At 42.7% G+C, this 12,603-nt stretch overlaps 1 protein-coding gene across 12 annotated transcripts in view; it reads left to right on the forward strand.

The window, feature by feature from the left end:
• The window catches only part of SGCD (sarcoglycan delta), a 607,498-nt gene that overhangs the window by 563,642 nt on the left and 31,253 nt on the right, over positions 1–12,603 (forward strand). For all 12 annotated transcript variants that reach the window (XM_056517166.1, XM_056517168.1, XM_056517167.1 and 9 more), the window contains one exon: positions 11,673–11,745. In XM_056517166.1, the coding sequence (XP_056373141.1) occupies positions 11,673–11,745 (73 nt within the window). The remainder of the gene's footprint in view (positions 1–11,672; positions 11,746–12,603) is intronic.

Genomic DNA, 12,603 nt, shown 5'->3' on the forward strand with positions numbered 1-12,603 from the left:
TGTTCAGCAGTATTATCACGCATTGTGTTTATGGAGCCGAGTGGGGAAGGCAGAACAGATAAACCCGTATCTGTAATTCCATGCGATTGTGTTTATGCTTTTATACCACAGGGTAGCACTTGCCACGAACATGTATTTCGCTGCTGTATTTTTCAGGTTCTTTTACTATCCTGTATTTATACTGCGCAGAAAGCATTGCATGTTAAATTGTAATTCCTCACATAGAGGCCTATGATGCCTTTTGGGGTATTGTGCGGAATCACTGAGGAATCTGATTCATTTTACTGTGGAACTTATATTTTAAGCTTCTTGTTTGACTAGAAGAAAAAGGAAGAAAAAAAAAAGGTAAAATCTCGGAGCGGAGCACTGTAGGAGCTGTTTGTATTACAGCTGGGAAGAGCTAAGGGTAAATCCATATCTTATAGGCCAGTTCTATGTATAGAGTTTATTTGACAGGAACAAATCCATATTTCGCAGGTCATTCTGTGGCGGAGAGACTTAGTGAGGAGAGATCTATAATGGGGGGGGGGGGAGGCTTGGATGAGGCACTCGCTGCGTACACGGGAAACCAGAAAAAGATGCCTATAGCGGTAATGAGACTTTAGTTTGCAGGTGGTACACAAAGTACATGACTACCAAGTATGACTACGAACAATAGAACATAAAAAGATCTGCTGCTATCAAATTGGGGTTTTTGGGGTAGACGATCATCTTGGGAAATAATTTTAAGGGGGAAAAAAAGAGAAATTTGTTCTCTGGTTTAGATGAACAGAAATTTGATCATTGATTGAGAAATATAGATACTGTATATTCTCGAGTATAAGCCGACCCAAATATAAGCCGAGGCCCCGAATTTTACCCCAAAAACCCAGGAAAAGGTATTGACTCGAGTATAAGCCTAGGGTGGGAAATACATCATCCCCCCATGTCATCATCCCCCTCTCATCATCCAGACCCCCGTCATCATCCCCCCCTTCATCATCACCCCCTGTCAATCCCTTTATCAGTGATCTTCAACCTGCGGACCTCCAGAGATTGCAAAACTACAACTCCAAGCATGCCCGGACAGCCATCGGCTGTCCAGGCATGCTGGGAGTTGTAGTTTTGAAACCTCTGGAGGTCCGCAGGTTGAAGACCACTGCGGCCTTCGTCATCACCCCCCCCCCCCCTTTATCACTTTAACATCACCGCCTGTCAATCCCTTCATCAGTGGTCTTCAACCTGCAGACCTCCAGGTGTTGCAAAACTACAACTCCCAGCATGCCCGGACATTCGATTGCTGTCCGGGCATGCTGGGAGTTGTAGTTTTGAAACCTCTGGAGGTCCGCAGGTTGAAGAACACTGTGGCCTTCGTCATCGTCCAGCCCCCTCCCCCTTTTGTTTTGTACTCACCTCCCCTCGGTGGGACGTTAGGGTGAGCTGGTCCGGGCCATCTCTGCTGCAGGGACCGTCCGGTGGGGATGGTTAGTCGTTGCGGGCTGTCAATTTTCACCGGGGGGGCCTCTTCTCCGCGCTTCGGCCCCGGAGTAGTGACGTTTCCTTGACGACGACACACAGGGACATTGCGCATGAATGAAGGCCGCAGTGGTCTTCAACCTGCGGACCTCCAGAGGTTTCAAAACTACAACACCCAGCATGCCTGGACAGCCGATGGCTGTCCGGGCATGCTGGGAGTTGTAGTTTTGCAACATCTGGAGGTCGGCAGGTTGAAGACCACTGATGAAGGGATTGACAGGCGGAGAGTTCACTCGAGTATAAGCCGAGGGGGGCGTTTTCAGCACGAAAAATGCTGAAACACTCGGCTTATACTCGAGTATATACGGTAGATAGAAGATAGATAGATAAGCCAAGAAGGAGCAGCACTCCCAGGGTGAAGGATGGCATGCGGGTGCTGTTGGTGTGGGGTCCCAGTTCCAGGGCCTCTTGCATGGGGCATAGGGGCGTGACCTATCAGGAAGAACCACCGAAGCGCTCACAAATGCAGTGATGAAAGTAGCTTTATTCAAGCGCAGTCAGGCAACGTTTCGGTCACACCATTATGACCTTTTTCATGCTTGAAAAAGGTAATAATGGTGTCACAGAAATGTCGCCTGACTGCGCTTGAATAAAGCGACTTTCATCACTGCATTTGTGAGCGCTTCGGTGGTTCTTCCTTCTCTAGATAGGTCACGCCCCCTCCCATAGACTTGCATTGAGCCGGCGGGGCTTGACGTCATGAGGGAACGGGGCTATGACGTCACGAGCTCCCGGCTCCAGCGTTCGGAACAGTTTGTAGCTGAGCAGCGGAGTACAGCATTGCTGAGCAGTGGAGTACCCCTTTAAGATAATACCTGATGGAATATTCAACCTTCGTTTGAAGATGAACAAATTTATCCCCCTTGCACAGATAGGCACAACTCACACAGGTGCAACATGGATATCATTCTTTACATTTTACTGTAAGGTATTTTTGTTTGTCTCTCGTGGGATCAGCAACATCAGTCTTAACCAATCTGTCACGCAAATTGGGACATCTGCGAAATGACATTAGTGGAAAATTTGTGAATTCTGGAATCTGTTTGTGGCAATCCTTGACCATGTGCCAATGATTATGGATGCTAGCTGTAATTGGACTCGAGCAATCACTGAATGTAGTGACAAAAGGAATACATTTCACATCTCTCATATTACGTGGTTTAGATTTTTGTTTATCCGTCACCACTAGTCTATGTTTCTCAATAAGTGGTTTCGGCTAGCCTCTATCCCAACAATTGGCAGCAATTGTGACCAAGGCCCTTTCTCTTTTGGCATCAGAGTCCACAATTCTGTCAATTCTCAGCATTTGACTGTATGGGAGGGACTGGATCATTGCTCTTGGGTGGCAACTTTCAAATCTTAATAAATTAAGTCACTTGAACATGCTTGAAAATGGCGGCGTGAGGCTGCTGAAACATAGCACTTTTTTTGCACTGGAAATGGAATAAACACCCTACTTTTGCACTGACTTTTGTGTGCTGCGGACTTCTTGGACTTTCTTGATGATTTTGGGCCTCTAACCAGGGCTCTGACATCTACGAGCACCATTATACTTCTGTTTGATTTTTAGTAGTCGTGCTGTTCCTCTGGTATATATTAGATAGATAGATATATTAGCTAGAAAGATGAATAGATGGAGCGATAGATAAAGAGAAAGAAGAGATAGATGCATACATATGAGATAGATAGATTAGATAGAAAGATGGATAGATGAAGAGATAGTTAAATAGATGAAGTGATAGATAAATAGATGAAGAGATAGATAGAGATAGGAGATATGTATATATATATATATATATATATATATATATATATATACGGTATATGATACATATAAATAAACAGGAGAATACAGCAGCACATTGCTAGCACAAAGATACAGATAAAACATGAAATACTATATTGCTACACTGCAATAAATGAAAAATGTGGTACTTAGCTCACGATTTGGCGGCCAAATAGTTTGGACCATCCCACCACGATAAGGTGACCTCATTGGGATGGACCCTACACTGTGAATATGCCTCTGTGCAATCAATTAGCAGGCTTGCGAGGTCTGCAACATCCAACACCTTATACAACACCTAATAGAGGTGGGTGGGGTGCATGAGCCAACATGGAGGTAGCCACTCCCCCATATGTATAACACAAACAAGGATAAGTTGGCCAGCGCTACTGATACCAAAACTACAACATGGACCTGGCATACAGGTGCACGCTGCTAGGCTGAATATACATAAATAGATATGAGATAGATAGAAAATAGATTGATTATAGATAGATAGATATAGATAGAACATAGATATATAGTTAGCAGATAGATTAGATAAATAGATAGCTATGAGACAGATCAATAGATCATTTGAACTGTAGATAATAACATAAAAAGCTATAATAGAGAGATACATAAATAAATAAATAGACAAATAAATAAAGATATAAGAGATAGATATTAGACATATAGAAAGGGAGATAGATAGATAGATAGATTGATTGATAGCTATGTAAAAGTTAGATAGATAGATAGATAGATAGATAGATAGATAGATAGATATTGGAGAAAAAAATAAAAATAAAGTAAGAAAGTCTAGTTTTTTTTTAACTTCACCCCTATCCAAAGTTAACTCCTTCCTGAATTTTGTCCTATGTGGATCTGGTGGGCAGGCATTGCAGTGCATATACTTCATAACATCTCCTCATCTATCAGCCTGAAATATGAAACCATCGGGATGTCATGATTATTAAGTATCTTCTGTCCATCTAGGCATTGACTATGTGTCTGTGATTCCTCCGGAGGTCTATTAGAACAGACACACACCGGTACATCTCTTTCTCTTAGATTCTCGGTGATGTGATTCTTTTTCCTTATTGATTGACTTGCCGTGGCATTTGACCTCGGTAGCGAGCCTTGGGTGATTACTTCTCTATGCCGGAGCGGGCACTTCATTATTCCCCGTCATCATGATGCTTTTTGAAGATTATATTTCAGGACGTTACTTGCATAAGACTGGCTTTGATGCCAATAATGACAAAAGCTTGACTCTTCTGACCCCTGTGCCTAAGGGGTTATATTATACGGTTTACTAGTTATGCTTTCTCTAGGACTGCAGAGAGATTTAGTCAAAATAGACCCATTTTAGATACCCTATTAGTAAATTCTCTGTTTCTAGAGGGGGGCCTCCTGTTAGGATCCTTATGGCATAGATAGGAAGTGGCTACAAAGAGTCCCTTTTGCTCTGGAGGACCTGTCCTGGCTTACAGAGAGAAACCATTGGTTTGGATGGTCACTATGTAATACTTAATTTCACCTGTGGTGGCACTGCAGGGAAACTGAACACACTAACTCCAAGGATTTTTCACATACTATCAATGAGGTTCCAAGCAGAACCTATAGGGTTCTGATCAATGGGGGTCCCATCAGGTGTACATTTGGGAAATAGACTGTTGGGGGAATTTATGATTGGTTTAGGTGAATGATTTCTGTCCACCTTTATTTTGTGTGGTCCTAATGTGTACATGCGCCTGACAGTTGTAGTGCATTTTATAAAATTTTGCACAGGTACACATTTTCTAAAATTTCACTTTAGTACAACATTTTCTATGGTTTAATCGTTGCACTGAATTTTGTGAATTTTTATCCCGCTCCACAAAAATTTGCTAGTTTTCTACACACACCGAAAAGCTAAGCCTTGTCTGGGCTAGTGTATATTTGTGACTTTTTGGAGGTGTTTGCACTAAATTCGTAGTTGACAAATCCCAGAACAATGAAAAATGTTAACCATGCGGCACTACATTCAAGTTGTTTTCTTGAATGAAGAAACATCCTCCGAAAATAAACATAATGTGAATGTGGCCTAAAAAGCATGCATTGTCCAAAATGGAATACTCCTTAAAGAGCTCAGCATTTGGAACAAACTGTTCAGAATGCTGGAGTCGGCACAGGGAGCTCGTGACGTCATAGCCCCGCCCCCTCATGATGTCACACCCCACCCCCTCAATGCAAGTCTATGGGAGGGGGTATGACTCCCAGTCACCAAATAGAACAATATCTGTTTATGGTTAAAACCCATATCTAGAACTTACCGAAGATAAACATAAGATACACTAATGCATCGAATTATGAATAATAATTAAGAATGACAAATTTTGGAAACCAGTTTGCAATTCATTATCTGTCTGTACACAAAAAAACACAAGCCCTAGAGGAATCTCCTAATGTCTTGGCAGGCTCCCCAGTCGCTGGTGTCACCGGCTGCGTCCCCGTCCCCGGTTGCTGGCAGTCACCGGTGGCTCTGTCACACGCTCAGTGACTTCCTGACATATCACTGTAAAGGGGAGGTTACTGGGCAGAGAAGCCGCTAATGGAATAGCATTGACAAAATCATTTTTGAGGGGTATTAAATGAAACGTAAAATAAAGCTAGAATAACTGTATGGATTTTCTACTCAGCCTGTTTATGAACATTTATTGTCTGTAAATTACATAGTGCCAGGGCTGGAATCACAATGACAGTTTAATAGGCGACTGCAGAATAGAGAATAAATTAATAAGTAACTTTTTATTACCTGAGCGCTGTGACCGGCATCTAAACACCAGGTATTGTTCTGTATGGACAGCGACTGCAGATACTACAGTATCTATCCTAATCCTTCCCGAAGATTTGGTCACTATCAGCTGAACAAGTCAGTGTGCTGCACTAGTAGGGAGTGGTGTCCGCAGCAGAAAATATGCACCAAATTGGGTATTTTGGTGCAAATTTGTTGCACATTTTTCTTTACTTGCCAATTTTGCTGCAGATTCTGACCACCATATTAAAGTAAATTGGTAAAATCCACAATAATTCTGCAGCATTTATGATACCAAAAGTCACATGATGCAGACATGAAATCCACCCTGGAGGTCAATTTTTGCACAGATTTTGTACAGATATTTTTCTAAGCGTCTGGTTGGAATTTTTTTCTAAATCTTATCCATCTTGACGAAAAAAATGTAATGTATGCTGTGAAAGATCTAACACAAGTCACCATCGGCACCCTCTGACATTTCATGGGGTTCCACCTTGGTGCTGTTCACTTGCATACTGCTTTATTCTTCCCATCAAAAATGGCAACATTTTTTAGCAGAGGCTCCAAATGAAATTCCTCAGTGCAGATGCAAAAAATATCCTTATTTGTTTCTGTTGTCTCTGTGCACTTTTAAAGCATAGCAGATCTGGCGTTCGTAAACATCCACCTTTATAATGATGCAAAGCCCTTGAGAGATGATACCATTAGAAGTTGATTATTTCAATTGATCTCCGTGAACAAATACAGATTTAAATGGGATTTATGCTCGAAATGACTTCCAACTCCCACCAAAGGGCGAATTATGATTCAACACAACAGCGCACGTCCAGCCATTTACAGGAACTGCTCCATTAAACACACCTGGGATGACCTTTATCGTCATTATCGATATGGAGCCAATATGTTCCACTTCACAGTACCGGGGTATTAAAAAAGTGCAATACAAATGTTTCATGCAAAGCAGGTAACCTTTCCCAGTGTAGGGGGCCCCGTTGTCTGACCTCCTGAAAATCCTAGGAGAAAGATGTTTGCTTATGTGAAATGTGCAAAACCGTATCAACGACTCAATGTAGCGGAATTGGCGCTGTTATGCAAAATCGGAAAGGCATTAAGACATCTGAAGAATGAGAAACACTGTAGACGCTTAAGTTGCCTATACACCTTAGGCTAAGTTCACATGAACTTTGTGCTCCGACCTGTTCTGGGTCCATTTGCCTTTTTTTTTTTTTTTGGAGCTAAACAATGCCGCCACAACGGACACAGCCGGGTCCTGCCAGGTCCCATGGGGTCTACCGGGTTTTTGTCAGGTGTCTCGCAGGAGCTGAGCAGAGTAAAAATTGCAACTTGCAGTATTTTTTCTGTGCGGCATAACTTGTAGCTTCTGGGCCCTGATGCCAAATCTGTAACAGGGAACCATGTGCCATTTATAATATTGGTCTTTTATTGGGGAAGATGTGCCTTGGGCCCCCCTCAGGCACCGGGGCCCCGTTGCGACTGGCACTTCTGCACGCCTCTGTCTCTGCTCAACTCCCGTAGTTTAAATGGACTCAGCCAGCAAAGCTCCTTCGAACTGAGCTCAACGCTAGTGTGAACTAGAACTGATACAAAAGACAGCCAAACCCATTGCCATCAGCATGTTCAGCCGAGTGCCTAAAGGGTATGGCAGCTTCCCGACAATCAACCTACAAACTTTGTCAGTGGAGAGAAGGGTCGGGCATGTTGAATATTAACTTCCCGACCCTATAGTTGTGGGAGAGACAAGCTTCTGCCAGAGATGTCTGGCTATGGCTTACCCCTCCCTATAGAGAACACATAGATGTTTGACCTTGCTTAACGTTCATGTGTATTGAAAAGTTGGCAGACATAGCTCTTGGCCAGACAATTGTTCAGCCAACAGCTATTGAAGGTGTATGGGCACTTTTAAAATAGCAGATCTTTCGGTGTGATCGAAGCTTAGACAGACAGATAAATAGCATGCAGCCTTATGACCCTTCAGGAGAAAAGGTTTGGAGGTGTTGATGTCCAACTATTCTTCTTCCAATATATTTGCCTACGGGGAGAGTCAGAACCCCACCATGGCCGGCTTTACAAAAATGGATCTGAATATGTGGAATTTGGATTTCATTGATCCGTCTTCTATAAATTGATATACAAGGTGGAAAGTCGTGATAAGTAAAAGGATTGTTATAGATTGGTGGGATTTTCTAATTCCTATAACTATGTCGGTGAAGGGTCTATAGACATGAATAGTCAGTGGCTTCTCTTTGACCTCTCCTGGCGTGAAGGTGTTAAGCTGTAAAACCAATGGATACGGGAGTCATGCCCCAGAGGATTTCCAATCTGTGGGAAAGAATGGAGACACTAGACACTTGTATAATGTAAGCAATCCAATAGCAGGCAATGACAATCCATCTTCTATACAATTACTGTTATCTCAAAGTCAATGAGGTTAAGAAAAGCCGAAAAGACACAAGTCCATCTTGTTAAAATGGGGGCATCACCTACTCCGATCCTTATCTGTAGATAGAAAGCTCCTGGAGAAAAATTCCCTTATTAAGTCAATGTGCCTAGTGGGGAGTCAGAAATAAACCGGACGCGGAGAACCCTACAGACCGATTCTGACATTAGCAGATGCAGGTTTTATTCTGAACACAGGGGAGGTCAAGAAGTATTGAGCCAGCAGTTCTTAGCACTTGATTTACACTACGATACACCAAAAATGGTTGAATATAGTGCAAAATCTCACTCCATAGGACAGTGTTTCCCAACCATGGTACCTCAAGCTGTTGCAAAACTACAACCCCTGGCATGCCCGGACAGCCTTCGGCTGTCCGGGCATGCCGGGGGTTGTAGTTTTGCAACAACAGGAGGCAAACTGGTTGGGAAGCACTGCCATTGGAATTGGTCCTGGTCATGTAATGGACACACCGTAGCGCAGCATATTACAGTACAGTTATCAGAGTGGTCCCTTGTAAGGACCCAGGCACCTGTGTGTCCATCATATGACCAGATATATACATAAAAAGTAAAACAGGGAACACTAAGTTGAAGCAAGGTGAAGTAGAGCCAGTAATATGCTTACCTGGCGATGTCGTGCTGGGGTCACGACACCGTATGAAGCTTATCAATGTGTCTTTGACGGAGGTATGAGGGAGCAGCCAATGTCAGACCATAACCTCGGGCCAGGATGGTGTAGAGACCTTGTAACAATGGAAAAGATAATGCCCATAAGTTAACGCTTACTACAATGTCCGAGCGAGGAATTTATCGTATCAGGAGCAGTATTTTCTTAATTGAAAGAATGTATTGGGAAATATACAGATGTATACAAATCACGCGTTTCGAGGGTAAAGCTACCCCCTTCCTCAGATCTATCAAGAGGGACCTGAGGAAGAGGGTAGGGTAGCTTTACCCTCGAAATGTGTCATCTGTACGTATGTATGTTTCCTAATGAATTATTTTATTTAAAAAAAAACAACAACTTGCTACTGAAATTACAAATTCCTCGCTTGGACATCGTGGTGAGGGCCGACTTGTTGGCATCCTCTTTCCCGTTGTTACATCATCACATTTGAAAGTAAAAAGTGATGGTTGCTAATGAATGACCGCAAGTGAAGATCTTGCTGTGAGAAATCGATACAGAAAATGTATTGGAAACTGAATAACTTTTCATTATATGAAAAATAAGTGTTATTTGCTGAAGATAGAATATCCCTTAAAGTGTACCTGTCAAAATAATGATGCTGTTACTCACTAGGTCAAGCAGATTCTTTACATGTCCTTTTATGTGCCTAGCAAATCCCACAGTTCTATTGCTCACATGTTCAGGAAGGGAGTGTTCGAGGCAAGCACTGAGCCCACCCTCACTCACCATGCATTCACTTCCTCCCTGAGTCTGCTGTGCTGGGTCTCTTCAGCCAATCACTACAGGCTGCTCTGTAACCCCCTCCTTACTGTTTTTAGACAAGAGTCTGATAGACAGGACAGGAGTGAGCTTTCTAGACTTTAGCTTCAGAAGATGTTGCAGCCGGACAGGATTATGTTTTGAAGGGTATGGGGACCCATACTGGTGTTTTTTTTTTTAATAAGCCATGATTTCTATAAAAAGGAGATTAAAAAAAGTATATTAGAAAGGTTAATGTTTTCCAAGATGTACCCCTATCCACAAGAAAGGCGATAACAAGTTGATCATTGGGGTTTAACTCTATGACCCCAACCGATCACAAGACCGAAGGTCAATTGTCCCCTGAGTGTTCATTCTTGTGATTGGTGTGTGTCCTAGTGGATGGACCTTCACCGATCAGCTTGATATTTCCATCCTGTGGATAGGTATAACTTTTGGAGTTGGGAATAACCATTTAAGATCAAAATCTTGAATATAAATATTTATCTATCACTGTGCTTTGCGCTCAGCTAGACTACAGTCATCAGAACCAATTAAACAATGTAAGCAAAGTCTAATAGATGTGTAAATAATTCCAATGTTATCATTTTGTGGTCATAAAAATACAGATTATTATGACCGGAGAATAATGTGGCTGCTCATTTTTCCTGGAAGAACATGTTGATCTCGGTATAGTCTGCCAAGAGTCTGCGGCCTGTGGACCATGGTAGATCCTACGAAGAAATAAAGACAAAAAAGACAACCGGGAGGCAGCGCCTCGTGTATTACCCTTGGCAGGTGAGGGAACCAAAAAGTATGCTGAATGTACACCCAGGACTTAAGTCAGGGTGGACGCTCACCTTAAAGTAGAAGAATTGCGCATATCACCCCTTGATTGGGGTACCAGATAGAGTTGGATGAGCTGCCGAGCCTGATGGTCACAGGAGCGTGTCAACGCCCTGTAGAAACTGGAATACTTGTGAGAAAAAAGACCAATGGATCCAGGCGCTGCTCTATCCAGGTATACACAGGATGCAGGTAAGTGTTCTTAATCAAGCAATTTTATTGAACACAAAACAACAAAAGGATCATGACGCGTTTCGGGGTAAATTCCCCTTCCTCAGATGATCATCTGAGGAAGAGGAATTTACCCCGAAACGCGTCATGATCCTTTTGTTGTTTTGTGTTCAATAAAATTGCTTGATTAAGAACACTTACCTGCATCCTGTGTATACCTGGATAGAGCAGCGCCTGGATCCATTGGTCTTTTTTCTCACAAGTATTTCATGGTAGATCCTCACAGACAGATCATAATATTTTAGAATGACAATATTGTTCAAGGAGATAAGCAGTGCCATATACGACTTTCACAGTAGACCTGTGTTTCTGTCCAGGCAAGCACCAGAGCAAGGACTCTGTTACATTGCTTGACCCCCCCCCCCACAGTAAACGGACGCCGATCTTGTAGATCGGCCCTACTATACAGAAGCAGTGCGTGGGGAGGGCCATGCCAAGGCCAATGCCAATGATTTTTTGATGGGTCAAAATGACCGATCAGCTGCCGAATGAGCATTTGCTTGGTTGTCGGCTGATCACTGGTCCCATTACACGGAAAACATCGGCCGATAATCATACCATACAATAGGGCCCTTACTATTGATCATATGAAGAATAAATGAAGTACTTCGGGTATTTCTGTTTTCTTTCAGGTGCAGAAGGAGCGGTATTTCCAGCATCCCTAGAAACGCCCTACGTTAAGGCCGAACCATTCCACCATCTACGGTAAGAAGAGATTCGATCACTGGGGCTGATTTACTAAGAGTTGAGTGTTGTTTTCTTTGTGTGGGTATTTCCCAAAAGGTAGTTTTAGTTTTTTTTACATCTGCTTTAAGCTGTCGGGTTTTCCAGAGCTCAAATTCACCATATTTTATGTGGAAAGTAGGTTTGTAGGGATTGTTCCAAACTGTCAAGGACTCGCCCCTTTTTGGTGACCACACCTCCTATTTGGGTTTTCTGAGTAAGGTCATGTTCACACGAAGGAAAATGTCTGTCTGGAAAACACAGGTGGACATTCAGCACATTTGAATGTCCCGGCAGGCACTAGGACTGCTAGAAAATGGGCCGTCTCATAGACGGCAATGCCTTTTTGAGCAGGATCCGCAGAAAGGATAGACGATATTTTGGTGGACACCAGAATAGGGATTTCCGTGGCAGAAACTTCTGGAGCAGAAATTCCCCCCATGTGCTCAGTGCAGCTGAATCCCATTGAAATCACTAGGACTCAGCGGTATGTGCGTGTGGAATATTCCTGCCGAATTCTGCACAAACATTAACAGTTGGTCTGTTTTGGGGGATTTTTTTGGGTCACAAAATCTGGCGCATGATGTAAATCACTCCAAGAGGTGTATCTTGAAGCTCCCAATGCAAAGTTTGTAAATAGGCCCCAACTTACCCAATACCATTTATAATACTAATACTTATAATAAAATGCTGTTTTGGTGGCACCCAATTAGATCATTGTACTATAGCCTATGCATCCACAATTCTTCATGTTCAACTACATCACCTTTAAAGGGGTATTCCGGTGGAAAACACTTTTTTTTTTTTAAATCAACTGGTGCCACAAAGCTAAACAGATTT

The sequence above is a fragment of the Hyla sarda genome, chromosome 4, assembly GCF_029499605.1.
Source record: "Hyla sarda isolate aHylSar1 chromosome 4, aHylSar1.hap1, whole genome shotgun sequence".
Taxonomy (NCBI): domain Eukaryota; kingdom Metazoa; phylum Chordata; class Amphibia; order Anura; family Hylidae; genus Hyla; species Hyla sarda.